The following is a 15,654-nucleotide window of genomic DNA, read 5'->3' as shown; positions in this document are numbered from 1 at the left end:
AGGGGTCCAGCTCCCCGCCGGTCGGGCGGAGATCCCGCGAGCGCCTGTGTCCTGGCCCCGGCCTGAGAAGCGCAGCCCCTCCATCCGGCCCACCCGGCGCGCAGCACACAGGCGCCCGGCTTCCCCACTTCCGGCCGCCTCCTCCGAGACCACACTTCCCAGGGCTCCAAGCGGCAGGACACACGCACTTCCGGCCGCGACTGGAAGTCTCGGGTCCGGGGGCTGAGCGAGTCTGGCGCGGTGGCCTGTCCGGGCCGTGGGGAGGGCCCGAGCGGGAGGTGGGAGCTGTCGGCGGGGCTCCCGGAGGGGTCGCCCCGGGTGCCCTGCGTAGTCCCTGTGGGCCGGAGCCTGGGGCCCTGGAAGGCGTCGCGAGGGGTTGCGGCCGCGGCCTTTCCGGCCTTTCGGGCTCGCCCGCCTGACGGAGGGGCGGCGCAGGACGCGCCCCCACGCCGCGGAGACCCTGGGAACTCGCCGGAGCTGAGAGACGGTGGGTTGGGTGCGCCCGAAAGAGTGGAAATGGAGGCCTGGGTGCTGTCCTTTGGGGTCCGAGTACTGGAGGAGGCTGTCCCTGGTCCCCAGGGCTGGTGGATGCCGGAGTCCGCGGGGTTGGTGGGTCACCTTGGTGCAGAGCGTGGAGCGAGTTCAGAAGGGGAGCGTGACTCGCAGCGTCACCTCACCAGGTGTGCCCCCCAGTTCAGGTCGTGGGCCCAGGGCGCCAACACGAGAATGCTCCCCGTTACCGGCGTCCTCCGGGTCCTCGGCTGCTCTAGCGCCACCCTGTCAGCCCTTAGGATTTTCCTTCCGGGGTCCTTGTCCCGTCCACCAGGGAATTGGTCTGCGGAGGGACGCAGGGTTCGCACTTCACCTCGAAATGCGGAGCGATTCCGTCTCGTCCGTGGCGTAGTCACGTTCGAGTCAGTGCCAGAGACTATTCCCATCCTTCAGACTTCCTCTGTCACTGTCTCCAGGTCATTAAAGAGGGGGACAAATTGCTGCCCCTAGCCACCTAGCCCTTGTTCTTTGCTTGCTTTCCGCCGCGGGGTTAGAATGGCTCACCTTTGATGAGTGCCTCTGTGCCAGACCTTGTTGAAGACCTCTGGGAGTGTTAACAGCAAAGGCACGACTTTATAAAGTGGGGACCACCTGTCCTTACAGATGAGGATGAGAAGATAAGTAATCACTAATAAGTTGAAGAACCAGGATTCAGATCCAGGACAGGCTGACTCCAGAGCCCCTTCTAGGATTTTTTTTCTTTCCTCTGGGGTGCTGGGGTTTGAACCCAGGGCCTTGCATATGCTAGCACAGGCTCCTCCACTGAGCTCCACTCCCAGCCCTCCAGAGCCCCTTCTGTACTGTCCCTCAGTAACTGTCTGCAGTAGGTATTCCCAGCCACTTTTGACAACTGCAGAAACAATTGAGACTGGAAATAATTTTTAAGAGTTCAGATCTTCAAACTTCCACTAAGTGAGTTTGGAGATTTATTAAACTTTATGGTTCTAAGTAAGAGTTCATTCTTATTATCATCATTATAATATCCTTTTAGAAGGCAATTAAATTTTGGGGAAAGAAGCCAGAATTCATTTAGATACTGTCCTCTTCCTGATTAAAAGAATGGCTAAGGTTATCGAGGAACTTCATCAAAGCTGCAGTTTGCCTCAAAAGCAAAACGAGAACTTAGGTCTCATGACAGTTTTGTTGGAACAGTTTTCTGCACTCAAGGATGTTTTGTCACATCAAAGGTAAGGCCTCTCTCTGGGAACAGTGGCATTCTCCAAGGGATTCATCATGTAGAATCTGGACAAATCCTGGTTTCTTGCAAGAGGGCATATTTTCTGGTGTCAAGCAATTAATTTGTGTGGTAGAGTCAGGAAGACTTAGGTTGTTGACTGATTCTTACTAATTATGAGCTGTGTAACTACATAAAAGCTCTCACTTGCCCAGAGACTTCCTTTGTAAAATGGTGACAATATCCTCTACTTTGATGATTGTGGAGATTAAAAGAGATGATTAATATATGTAGCATACCTCATAAATCTCTGTTAGTGAATAGGTGGCTGAGAGAGAGAGGCACGAAGAGGGACTGGCTGTGTTCAACCTGAAAACCCAGAGCAGAGGGGAACCCTAGTTGTAGGCTACAAATTCCCCTGTGGGTATCTGGTCTGTGGAGATGGAGTGGGGATGGGGGCAAAAGCAAATGCGGCTGAAGGTAAGGGAAGGTTTCTACGCTGTGATTCCTAGTGCTACTTGGTCTCTCACAACTCTCTCCTCTTTCAGCTCTGTGCTTGAGGCAAGGCCCTTTTCCAAATAAAGAGCCAGCAAGAAGTGGAGGTGACAAGAACTGAACTTGTTAAAGCCATGTGCCCGGTGAGTTAATGTTCCCTTTCTCCCCACTAAAGTCTCACTTTTCCTGATTTTGTTCAGTTTGCTTTTTTCTGAAACTTGTCTATTTAAGAGTTCCAGGCAGGCATGGTGGTGCATACCTATAATCCCAGCAACTAGGAGGCTGAGGCAGGAGGAATGCAAGTTCAAGAGCAGCTTGAGCAACTTAGTGAGGCCCTATCAAAAACAAACAAACAAACAAACAAAAAAAAAAAAACAGTTTCACCTTGGGGCCTGTTTCCCATTTCTTGCATTTCTGGTGAATGCTGAGACTTCAGGGGTAGACTCAAAGAGTCCAGTGGACTCTCAGAGGTTCTTCCTCTTCTTCCTCCTTGGTGTTTATGTTTTCCATTCAAGAAATGACCAAGTGTAAGCCCTTTCTTTGTACTTAGTCTTTCTTTAGGCATCCGACGAAGCAGAAGAACAGTCCTAAGGAAATTTTTAAGAGCCACTGTGCCGGGCTCCTAAGTCTCTGTTGTGGCTCCCCAAGAACTTGTAGTTTCTTAGAGAAATGGAAAGGCAGCAGACACATATGACGTGATAATGTTGTGGAGTGGTGGGAGGGCCGCTGATACCCCCACGGTGCTTCCAGGGGGAATGGGAGGAAAGGGGCCCCTTCCTGGACTGGTGAGGACCACACCCTCTGTCAAGAGGGCTCTTCTCACTCTAGCTCTTACCTCTGCAGAGGGATCCTTGTGTGGGATGTGACTTGCGGTCCTGCTCATGCCCAGAGGGGAAGGGTTGGGAGTATGTGGCAGAGGAAGGGTTCCTGAGTCTCATCTTGAAGGCAGCAGAGGAGATCTACAGTCACAGGTGGGATGCAGGTTCCCCTCCCACCTGACTGTGCAGCCTGGGTCATCTTAAAATGCCAGGGAAAACTCTACATCCTCCTTTCTCTCTAGGGTAAACACCACAATCTATAATCAGCCAGTTGTTGTTCCATTGGTAAATTATGGTCAGCGTTTTGCTGTTTAATTGTGTTACAGTGATTACTCTTGTGGTTGAATTTTTGCTCTCATTTCTGATTGTTTTCTTTGACTAAATTTCTAGTTTTTTATTGTTTGTAGATTAGAGTTCTTAAACTTACTTTACTTTCATATTATTTTTATTATTAACATTTTTATGACCAGTAGTAGAAGCTTAAACTTAAGTTTAATATAAATTAAACTTAATTTATATTCTGAATAAACTGATAGTTCCATCAGCAAATTGATTATTATTATTATTTTTACAAGTCTGGCACCAGAGATTAGGACTTTCAATTTGTTCTAATGTCACTGGAGCAAAAATCATAAAACATTTTGCTTTCCTTTACAACCTCCTAATACAAAAATAAAACAAAAAACTATTTGTAGGGAAAAAAACAGTTTTGTGTGTGAGATGAAACAATATAAATTCAAAACTTACAGATAAGGGTAAGCTGTATCAGTCATCTCTTTAAAAAGTTCATGTGAACATCCTGTCATATCCAACAGGGTACCTCCTTTTGAAATGTCATCTGTGTGGATTTCCAAGCAGACCATAGGACTGTGCACTGTCTTAGAAGGTCCTCAGAGGGCTCTGTCATTCAGAGTTAAAAACCCCAGAGTCCTTTCTTTCAAATGGAAGAGGGACAGAAGAAACTGTTCAAACTCTGTCTTCTTTCCTTGTGGCTTGTGGTCTCCTCCTCCCCCTGTCTCCTTGGCCACCAACCCTGCCTCAGAAGCCTCTTCTGCTTCTACCATGACCCCCAAGGCCACCTTTCCCTCTAGGCATGGCCCAGTCCAAGGTAACTGTGTCCATCAATTTCCCATCTTCTACAGCCTCGTTGGCGGCTTTGGCATCCTCTTCACTGTTGAAGTCTACAAAACCAAACTCTTTGGAGGACCCAGTTTCCTGGTCATTGACTATCCTTGCAGGAATAGAGCAGTCAAATGATTCCTTTAAGGCTTCTTGGGTGGTATCCTCAGGCCAACCTTTGACAGCATTTTCAATGTCTGGCTTCCTGCATTAGGCCATTCCCTGGTCCTTGCAACTCCAGCCTGATTACAGTACCCTCAATTTCCCTTTTATTACAAGAATTTAAAGCTTCTGTTGCATCTTCAAATGAAGCAAACTCTACAAATGCATACACTTTAGATTTGCCGTTTTGGTTCTGGGGTACTTTGATAAAAGTTGCCTTCTCAAACACTTCCTGAAGAGTTTCTTCTGTTGCAGAGTAAAAGAGGTTGCTTAAAACCAGAGTTTTGATCACCACTCCAGGTGGTGTTCTTTCCATCTCTGTAGTCTTAATTTTGATCTTTCTCTTCCAGTTTAGTAGAGGGAAGCAAATTGCCTGTCCATCGCTGTCCCCTGCTTGGCTTTCAAGGTTTTTTCTGCATTACCTTCTGTTAAATTCCATGTGAGCAGTCCCTCTCCTTTCCCCATCCTTGCTGACTGATCCTATCCTCATGGCCTCTTGAAACACTTCTTTTGATTCAATCTGAGTGACTTTGTAAGGGAGATTTTTGGTCAAAAGTGTTCTTGCATCTTGATCTTTCTCACTGTCTTTTCCTTTTGGTTTCTCTGGTTTAATTTTAAGCAAATTGATTATTATAAGAAATCATCAAATTTATAAACTTAGAAAATCAATCAAATAAAAATAATTTGGAATCGTTCAATTATTTTTATTTTATTTTATTTATGTATTTGTGTGTGTGTGTGTGGGGGGTGCTGAGGATTGAACCCAGGACCTTGTGCATGGAAGGCAAGCACTCTACCAACTGAGCTATATCCTCAGTCCTCCATTGTTTTTATTTTATAGCAAAGACATAATGAGTGACTCATGGTAATAGCATGACAGTTTTTCTTAGGTACAATGCCCCAAAAGGTACACTGCCATTGGGACTTGTTCCTTGGAGCATTTAAATACATCCATATTTCTTTCTTTAATTCCTTTCTTCCTTCCTTTATTTATTTATTTAGCAGTACTAGGGATTGAACCCAGGGACACTCTTACCAGTGAGCCATATTCCAGCCATTTTTTAGTTTTTATTCTGAGTCAGAGTCTTGCTAAATTTTTGAGGCTGGCCTCAAATTTGTGATACTCCTGCCTCAGCCTCCTGAATCACAGGGATTATAGGGGTGTGCCACTGTGCCCAGCTAAATATTTTAAACAACATTGTTGTTCATTATCAGGGAAAAATAAATTTAGTTTTTGTGGTGCTGGGGATTGAACCCAGGGCCTTGTGCATGCAAGGCAAGCACCCTATCAACCGACCCAGGGAAAAACATTTTAAGAGTGGCATAAAGGTTTGTAATGTGGACTCTGGAACCAGACTGCCTGGGTATGAATTCTAACTGCACTAAATGCTAAGTATGTCGCATTAATTTCAGTTGTTTAATTTCAGTCTTCTCAAGTATACAATGTGCGTGGGCTCTCTCTTGTCCAGCGAGAAGGTCCACAGAACAGGGTAGAGGAGAGTGTGGTTGCAAAGTTGCTAATCAAGACCTCCAGAGACCAAGCAGGAAGCAGGTCTGATTTTATTGCACAGTTACCATGCACATATATTCGGGAAGTAGCTAAGCAAATTACAGGCAGCCACCCATGCAATTTCTGCTGTCTTTGCAGTGACCAATTGAGGAGTGGGCCATGGAGCAAGCACAGGGACTGCAACACATGGCCTCACACACAGGTCTGTGCCTACAAGGTAAGCAGTTTGCTGCTCAGACACCTAGCAGGAGGGGAGTGGCCTGCCACTCAAACACCTTAATATGCCATGTATGCAGTCCTCCATGCACTTGTCCCCGCAAAAATGGAAATAGTAATTGTATCTGATTATAGGGTTGTTGTGAGGATTAACGAGTTAATATGTTTTAAGTGCTTATAAAAGTACTTGGTATATGGTAAATACTATGAACATTACCTAAAGAAGGCATCATTTGATTATTGTTGAAGAACTAAGTTCTTTGTGCACATGACACTTGTATGTGTAAGTTGAACTTATGTTGAAACACAAACCTAGAGAAGGTTGGTTGGAACTTGTAGCCAAAACAAAATGTCAACATTCTTCACAGTACTTAAAAAAAAAAAAAAAAAGTCTCATAACATCATATCCAAAGGCTGGGGCTGTGGCTCAGTTTCAGAGCCCTTGCCTTGCACCTATGAGGTTCTGGGTTTGTACCACAAATAAGTAAATGAATGAATGGATAAATAAATAAATAAAGTTATAAAAAAACAAAAAACCATAATATCCAAAATGTCTAGCCTCCCATCTAAAATTATTCAGCTTACCAAAAGACAGGGGTAATCCCATCTTAATTCAAAAAGGAAGAGACAGCAGATACATCAGTGTGATCTGATAAATACTTTAAAGCACCTATTATAAAATGGAAAGATGAAACATCTCAGGAGAGAAATGGAAAATGTAAATAAGAAATGAAAAATGTGCTAATCAAAATTAGACTTACTGGGTGGGCTTAAAGGGAGGATGGAGGTGACAGAGAAGAGAGTTGGTGACCTTGAAGATGAACAGGAGTTGTCTAATGTGAACAACGGAGGAAGAAGGGGCACGGAGCCTCAGAGCCCTGTGGGATGGTACCAGAAGTCTGACGGGTACCATTAGGATCCCAAAAGGATGAAGCAAGTGGAGTGGAGGTACAAATATTTGAAGAAACAGTGGCTGAAAATGTCTCACTTTGGTGAAACTTATAAACCTGTGGACCATTGAAGTCAACAAACCCCAACATGGTAAACTCAAAGAAATCCCTGCCTGGGAGCTTCAGAAAAAACTGCTGAAAACTAAAGACAAAAAGAAATCTCAGAAAACAGCTAGAGAAGCACAGTGCGTAACATGCAGGTCAGAAGTGATTGGAGTGACTCTGACTTCTCAGAAGCATGGAAGCCGCGTGGCAGGGTGCAGGTTTTTACAGGTTCTCAGAAGACTGTCAACCCAGAATCTCAGGTCCTAAGAGTAGCCTCCAGGACTGAGCGTGGAATGCTTTCTCAAATGAAGGAAATCTAAGAGAATCTATTGTTAGAATTCTAAAAGAATTGTTCAAACAGATCCTCTACCAGAGGGACTTTGGAACCTGAGGAGTGAGGATGTGCGGTGGAAGGGGTCTAAGTGGAAACACAGTCAACTGTTCTCCTGAGCCCTGAGAAGTGCTTCAGTGGTCAGAAACACAACTAATAGGCGAGGCTTCCTCGACAGGACTCGGGGCTGTCTTGCTGTAGCTCCAACCTGGACCTGGGTGGCCTGGACTCGGGGCTGTCTTGTGTCTCTCCATCCTGGACCTTGCTGGCCTGGACTCGGGGTTGTCTTGCTGTCTCTCCATCCTGGACCTGGGTGGCCTGGACTTGGGGCTGTCTTGCTGTAGCTCCAACCTGGACCTGGGTGGACTGGACTTGGGGCTGTCTTGCTGTAGCTCCAACCTGGACCTTGGTGGCCTGGACTTGGGGTTGTCTTGCTGTCTCTCCATCCTGGACCTGGGTGGCCTGGACTCGGGGCTGTCTTGCTGTAGCTCCAACCTGGACCTGGGTGGCCTGGACTTGGGGTTGTCTTGCTGTCTCTCCATCCTGGACCTGGGTGGCCTGGACTTGGGGTTGTCTTGCTGTCGCTCCATCCTGGACTTGGAGCTGTCTTGCTGTCTCTCCATCCTGGACTTGGAGCTGTCTTGCTGTCTCTCCATCCTGGACCTGGGTGGCCTGGACTCGGGGCTGTCTTGTGTCTCTCCATCCTGGACCTGGGTGGCTTGGCCTCGGGGCTGTCTTGCTGTCTCTCCATCCTGGACCTGGGTGGCCTGGACTTGGGGTTGTCTTGCTGTCTGTCCATCCTGGACCTGGGTGGCTTGGCCTCGGGGTTGTCTTGCTGTCTCTCCATCCTGGACCTGGGTGGCCTGGACTTGGGGTTGTCTTGCTGTCTGTCCAACCTGGACCTGGGTGGCTTGGCCTCGGGGTTGTCTTGCTGTCTCTCCATCCTGGACCTGGGTGGCCTGGACTCGGGGCTGTCTTGCTGTCTCTCCATCCTGGACCTGGGTGGCCTGGACTTGGAGCTGTCTTGCTGTCTCTCCATCCTGGACCTGGGTGGCCTGGACTCGGGGCTGTCTTGTGTCTCTCCATCCTGGACCTGGGTGGCTTGGCCTCGGGGCTGTCTTGCTGTCTCTCCATCCTGGACCTGGGTGGCCTGGACTTGGGGTTGTCTTGCTGTCTGTCCATCCTGGACCTCGGTGGCTTGGCCTCGGGGCTGTCTTATGTCTCTCCATCCTGGACCTGGGTGGCTTGGCCTCGGGGCTGTCTTGCTGTCTCTGCTCATCCTTCCCCAGCAGATACAATATGAGTAGGCGGAAGAATCGTCCAGTAACTTCCTGACGGGGTCATTTAGAACCTGGGTACAGAGACTTACCCCCTGTGGGAACAGGACGCCCGTTTCCCAGAGAACACCTGGTGTGGTGAGCACTGACTGAGCAGGACCGTGTTTGTGACTTTCACAGACGTGGCCATAGACTTCTCCCAGGAGGAGTGGGAGTGGCTGAGCCCTGCTCAGAGGAGCCTGTACAGGAAGGTGATGCTGGAGACCTACCGGAGCCTGGTCTCCGTGGGTGAGTACCGTGCTCTCCTGCTCCCTGCCCAGCAGCCGGGCCTGCCTCTGTCGCCTTTCCCTCACTGTCCCTCTTCTTCAGGACCGTTGGTCCAGGGTCGTACTCTCGACTCTCCACAGCGTGGCCGATTTCATGTCTCATATGCAGGTCTCTGCATTTCTAAACCAGATGTGGTCCACTTACTGGAGCAGGAGAAGGAGCCCTGGACGATGCCAGGAGAAGTAGTCAGGGGCCTGTGCCCAGGTGAGTGCTGGGTGGTGAGAGGCTGAGTCTATCCTCGAGTGTCTTCGCCGGTGTGTGTTGGAAAATCCCCTCACTCCCTCTCAAGTTGACACTTCTAGTGCCACTTTTGTGTGTGTGTGTGTGTGTGTGTGTGTGTGTGTGTGGTGCTGGAAATTGAACCCAGGGCCTTGTGCATGCGAGGCAGGCACCCTACCAACTGAGCCACATCCCCAGCCTCTGATCCCATGTTTTAAGAGCTCTTCTCTTCCCCACTGATGCTCTGTATGCGCCAGGATCTCTTTCTGGACTTATGTTTATTGATGCTTTCCTAGTCGTGCTCATGTTGTTATACTTACCCCTGCCCTTAAACATTTCTGAATTCTTTGACAAATTCATGTTTTTTTTTTTAATTTTTAAAATATTTTTTTTAAAAGATGATTTATTATGTTAACATGTATAATAGCTATAGTCTTTCTTCCGCCTGTAATTATTTTTCTCTTTGATGTTTCTTTTATTATTCTTATTTTGTTTATTATGTTTGTTTTTTTTTTTTTCTTATTTGACTTCATCCCACACTACCTCTTGATTGGAAATATTTTTAGTTCTATAAGTTGTTACTTCTTTGTCTATATATTTTTTATCTGTATTTTCAACTTTATCCACCTGAAATTCAGAATATTTCCCTTGGTACTCCTAAGGAAGATGGAGAAATTAGTTCACGAGTGTTAACTCTTCCCATGTGTCCCATCTTTTCCCCTTGTACTGACTGGCATTTGGGGCTGTTTTCTTCAGAAAACTTTTTATTTCCTCACTTTGTGTTAGAGCGGTTTTTCTGGTTTAGAAACTTAGATAAAAGACACAAAGACATGGGGCTCAGTGGTAGTACACTTGCCTGGCATGTGTGAGGCACTGGGTTCAGTTCTCAGCACCGCGTATAAATAAAGCAAATAAAGGTATATCAACAACTAAAAAAAATATATATATATATATATATATATATATATGAATGAAGTGGTGTTTGCCCATAACCAGCAACTTGGGAGGCTGATGCAGGAGGATTGCAATTCAAAACTAGCCTTAGCAACTTAGCAAGGCCCTAAGTAACTTAGTGAGACCCTGACTCAAAATAAAAATCATAAAGGGCTGGGGATGTGGCTCAGTGGTTAAGTGCCCCAGGGTTCAATCCCTGGAACAAAAACAAACAAACAAAAATAAAAGAATATTGGAGGGGAATGAGCCTCATGTGAGAGGGTCAAAGTTTATTCTGTGGCCTGTTGTGTGACCTCTTCCTGCTTTCAGTTCTCAGAGTTTCAAGAAGAGGATTGTTAGTAAGTCACATGTGGCCATAGCTATGCACATTAATTGATAAGTAATTAAATAAGATCAAGGTAGTAGAACAAGAACAAAGTGAATCTAATGAAAACCAAAATAACTCACATATAGTGACTTCTGCTTCTAAAGATAAAAGTGGGAATAAATGATTATAAAACAGATCTGATGCAAATAAATCAAATATGTGCCTCTTTAGAAAACCAGTAAAATATAAAAATCGTCAGGACAAATGATTGAAAACATAAAAACCCAAAAATATATAAGGAAAAAACCAATCATATGCATCTGCTTTCCTCAACCCTCTAATTAATTTGAAAACCTGGATGAAGGCGAATCTAAAGTGGCACAGCTGACACCATGAGAGAGAGCATCTGAACAGACCATTTCTGCCAGCAAATTGCAGGAAATCGCCTGTGGATGCCTCTCCCAAGAAAAGAGGTCGCAGCCTGAAACAGTTTTGTGAGTCTATCTAAGAGACCCTTAGGGAAAATATAACCATCATCTGAAACATTCAGTTTAGAAAATAAAAAGAAGAGCTTGAAAAATGATTGATGAAGACAGCATAATGTTTGATGCTGAAATCTACCAAAAGCACCAGAAAAAGGAAACCACAGACAAATTCCCATTGTGAGTGTTGGTGTGAAATCTTGACTAGAAGGTGCCGCAGTAAGTACCCCGGCCACCCAGGGTCTGTCCCGGAGTGCTGGGGTGGCTGTGTCATGTCAGAAGGCTTCGCAAACAGCAGATGCAGGTGCTTCCTGTGGGCATCATGGTTGATTCACATGCTTTCATTTTGAAGGTTTCCATTCTTCTAGCACTGCATAAAGGACATATTTGTTTTCTTACTACCTTTCAGACCTGGAGTGTGTGGGGGTGACCAAGGAATCATCTCCACATCGGGACATGCACGAGGAAAAATTATCCCAGGCTGCAGTAATGGAAAGACTGACAAGCCGTGACCCTGAGTGTTGTGCACATTCTGGGGAAGACTGGAAGTGTGGACCCTTGCTGGACAGGGAGCTGGTAGGTCAGGAGACAGTCACTCATGTGGATACCCATGTTGAGAAAAGAGACCGTTCTACCAAATCCAGAACCCATTGTCATCAGAATACAGTGTCTTACATAACACAGATTGTTCCCAGGGGGCAGAGAAGGTGTGATTTTGATACAGATAAGAAAACACATTCAGTTCCCAAAAAACCCAAGCAAGTCTATGGAGAAAAGAAACTTTTGAAATGTAACGACTGTGAGAAAATGTTCAGCAAAGTTTCTACCCTTACTCTTCATCAGCGAATCCACACTGGAGAGAGACCCTATGAGTGTGCCGAGTGTGGGAAGGCCTTCAGCCAGAACGCCCACCTTGCCCAGCACCGGCGAGTCCACACGGGAGAGAGGCCCTTCGAGTGTGCCCAGTGTGGGAAGGCCTTCAGCCAGAACGCTCACCTGGCGCAGCACCGGCGGGTCCACACCGGGGAGAGGCCGTTCCGCTGCCCGCAGTGCGCCAAGGCCTTCGGCCAGCCCGCACACCTGGCGCAGCACCGGAGGGTGCACACGGGGGAGAGGCCCTTCCAGTGTGTGCAGTGCGGGAAGGCCTTCGGCGACCGCTCCTCGCTGGCCCACCACCGCAGGGTCCACTCTGGGAAGAGGCCCTTCGGGTGCACGGACTGCGGGAAGACCTTCAGGCAGAAGGCCTCCCTGGTGCGGCACCAGCGGTACTACCACAATGGGGAGAAGCCCTTCCACTGCGCGGACTGCGGGAAGGCCTTCACGGACCACGCAGGCCTCCTCCAGCACGGGAGGGTCCACACCGGGGAGAGGCCCTACAGGTGCGGCCAGTGTGGGAGGGCCTTCAGCCACAGCTCGTCCCTGACCGTGCACCAGCGGGTCCACACGGGGGAGAAGCCTTACCGGTGCGCCGCCTGCGGGAAGGCCTTCAGCCACCGCGGCTCGCTCACGCTGCACCAGCGAGTCCACACGGGCGAGAAGCCCTACGCGTGCCAGGACTGCGGGAAGGCCTTCCGGCAGAGCACCCACCTTGCCCACCACCGGAGGGTGCACACGGGCGAGAAGCCGTTCGCGTGCCAGGACTGCAGCAAGGCCTTCAGCCAGAACTCACACCTGGCGCAGCACCGGAAGGTGCACACCGGGGAGAGGCCTTTCGCGTGCCGGGCCTGCGGCAAGGCCTTCAGCCAGATGGCACACCTCGTGCAGCACCAGCGGGGGCACACTGGCAGAAGGCCCCACGAGTGTCCTGAGTGTGGGAAGGCCTTCGGACAGAGGGCATCCCTGGTCTGTCATGGATGCCGTCACACCGGCGAGCAGCCTTTCGAGTGTGGCGTTTGTGGGAAAGCCTTTATCCATCGTAAGTCCCTGGCTCTGCATCAGAGAGTCCATGCGAGAGAGGCCGCATGACTGTAAGGACCGCAGCAAGGCCTTCAGCCAGGTGGCCCCTCTGACTCGGCGTCAGAGGACCCACACTGGGGAAAGGCCCTACCGTGCGCAGCCTGCGGGAAGGCCTTCAGGCAGAGTGCGCATCCTGCCCACCTTCAGTGTGCACACTCCGCAGCCACCTCCCCAGCCCTTCCCCGCTCCCCGCGCCGGGCCACCAGGTCCCCGGGAGCCGTCCTCCACGTGCCTCTAGGCTGCCGTTTCCAGTCCGCTACCCAATTTCATTTGGACTTCTACAGTGTGGCACGATTCCAGCTCAATCTTTTAAAATAAAATACATGTTCCTGTTTCTTTTCCATTTAAAACACTTTAAAAAACAGAGGAGGTCATCTTTTTAAGGGTTTGCACACAGTCCTGACATACAATTGGCACTACATAAATGCTAGTCATTTAGGTAAAAGTTTTCTTACAACCATTTTCAAAAAAGAGAACCATAGGTCAAGGTAAGAAACCTGCAGCTTTAGAGCAGACTGGAACCTCCACTCTCCCTGAGTCATGAGTACTCTCAGAATGAAAGGTTCCCACGCATAAGGTAATAGGGTGGCTCCCCTCTCCTGTAAACATGTACGTTTATGCAGCAGCCCAGGTGTTCTTTCTTCACTGTGACTTAGAGAATAAGCCAGTTAGAACAGAAGCTTCTGGAAGCACACTGGACTAGCCAGTGGGTAGTGGTAGCAAAACTGAGAAGGAAGCTTTGATAGGTTAGTAGCCATGAAAGAAAACACATACACACACACAGTAGCACAGACAAGTTCTGGAGTGTTTTAATGGCTGTAGAACACTGAAATACTATAATAATATCAAGGTGTATGCCTTTAATCCCAGTGGATTAGGATGCTGAGGAAGGAGGATTGCAAGTTTTAGGCCAACCTCAGCAACTTAGTGAGGCCCCAAGAAACTTAGCAAGACCCTATCTCAAAAACTAAAAAGGGCTGGGGATGTGGCTCAGTGGCTAAGCACCCCTGGGTTCAGTCCCCAGTACCAAAACAACACCAAATTCCCCCTCCAGGGGAGAAAAAAAAACCTGCATTAAAATTTCCTATCTTGTTCCTGAGATTGACAAGACATACCCAAACAGAAATACTGCAATTAATTCTGAATATAGATGTTGAATTTTTAAGATAGTAAAAAGTTACCAGGAGCAGTGGTGCACAAGTATAATAATCCCAGTGGCTTGGGACACTGAGGCAGGAGGATCTCAAGTTTGAGATCCTCAAAAGGGTGGGGATGTAGCTCAATGGTAAAGCTCCTCTGGGCTCACTCTCCAGTATCACCAAAAAAAGAAAAAGTTGGAAGGCTAGTCATGCTTCTATATAGAAATACTCAGTTGGGTAAAGCTATTTCTCCTCCAGTTAAATATGCAGATTTATTGGTATTACAATATAAATCCCAATATTTTTTAAGGTGACATTCTTGAGTCCAACAAATCTGCCTAGATTTGTGGTTATAGAGAGAAATGTAGTTTGGGTTAGAAATTAGCGATCATTCAGTTGATGTTAACTGAGCACTTACTAATGTGCCAGGCACAGTTTTAGGTAGTGGAGATGGGCTGGAGTAGGAGGTAGACAAAAACTGTACCTCACAGACTGGTGGGAGAGAACAAAGGCTTAAATACTATTTGACAAACACAGGTGCCACAGAGAGCCACCATCTAAGGAAGGTGCTAGGGAGTGCTGGGTGTAGGTGCCTGCTGCTCAGACACAGGGGCTGTGGAGTGAGAGGTGTTGAAGGGAGAACTGGGACACAGTGATGGAGAGGCTGTGGGGGAATTTCCTCTTGGTAGCAGCCCTGTTGAGAAATTATTCACATGCCATGCAATTTTGGATAAGACCCCCGTGCCGCCATCAGCAGAAGTAAAGAGGAACCTCCAGGCGTCACTGGAACTAACAATGCGTGGCTCAGTGTATTAAGAGTTGTGTCGCTGTCACCACAATTTTAGAATCTTGTCACTCCCAAGTGAAGTCCTGTGTGCTCTAGCAGTTAACCTATCCCTGTAGGGGTATATTTTCTGGAGCCCCAAAGCTCTTGGGTCTTCTCTTGGATGCTGCCTCTGACAGTATAGAGGTCCCTGTGAAGGAAGCTCTTAACCAGAGCACCTGGCTGCTAGAGAAATGGAGATTTCCAGCGCTCTCTCCCTCCTTTTTTTTTTTTTTTTTTAATCTTTTCTGTCTTTATTTAGTGCTTGGGACTGAACCCAGGGATGCTCTACCACTGAGCCACATCCCCAGCCCCTTTTTAATGTTTTGAGACAGGGCCTCACAGTTGCTTAGTGCCTCCCTGAGCTGCTGAGGCTGGCCCTTGTACTTGGGATCCTCCTGCCAATCTCCTGAGCTGCTGGGGTGACAGGTGTGTGCCACTGCTCCTGGCTCAAGCTCCTCTTCACATCTGATCCAGGGTACAGGCCACAGGATGAGCAGCCTCATGCAGAGCATATATAGCCTTCAGATTTCCTGTGGATATGAAAAATGATTGTTCACTGCAGTGTAGAAGAGATGGATTGATTAAATGGTATTGGTACCCTAGCTCACTGGAAAAACTTGACCTGTACTTTGTACAGTAATGGAAACCTAAAAGATTAAGGTTTTGAGTGTAATATGTTAAAGTACAAGAAAGAGGTAGAATAATATTTCTATACCCTTGGTTTGAGTCAGACCTTGAGCATTACACATAACCCAGAAGCTGACATTAGGCTGTACAAAATTTATGAGGTGAGAA

At 47.7% G+C, this 15,654-nt stretch overlaps 1 protein-coding gene across 1 annotated transcript; it reads left to right on the top strand.

The window, feature by feature from the left end:
• The first annotated feature begins 350 nt into the window (after window positions 1–350).
• Znf470 (zinc finger protein 470) lies at window positions 351–13,244 on the top strand. The gene is given in 9 exon segments (XM_046430928.2): window positions 351–487; window positions 2,275–2,364; window positions 5,748–5,872; window positions 5,969–6,047; window positions 8,830–8,937; window positions 9,085–9,180; window positions 11,348–12,887; window positions 12,889–12,983; window positions 12,986–13,244. Coding segments are annotated over 6 exon segments (2,124 nt in total). The 5' UTR covers window positions 351–487; window positions 2,275–2,364; window positions 5,748–5,872; window positions 5,969–5,989; the 3' UTR covers window positions 13,213–13,244.
• The last annotated feature ends 2,410 nt before the right edge of the window (window positions 13,245–15,654 follow it).

This window comes from Marmota monax, unplaced genomic scaffold (genome assembly GCF_021218885.2).
Source record: "Marmota monax isolate L192 unplaced genomic scaffold, Marmota_monax_Labrador192_F-V1.1 WCK01_AAM20220418_F8-fsc00215, whole genome shotgun sequence".
Taxonomy (NCBI): Eukaryota; Metazoa; Chordata; class Mammalia; order Rodentia; family Sciuridae; genus Marmota; species Marmota monax.
The sequence above is the reverse complement of the archived record's forward strand: the minus strand, read 5'-3'. Positions and strand labels throughout refer to the sequence as shown.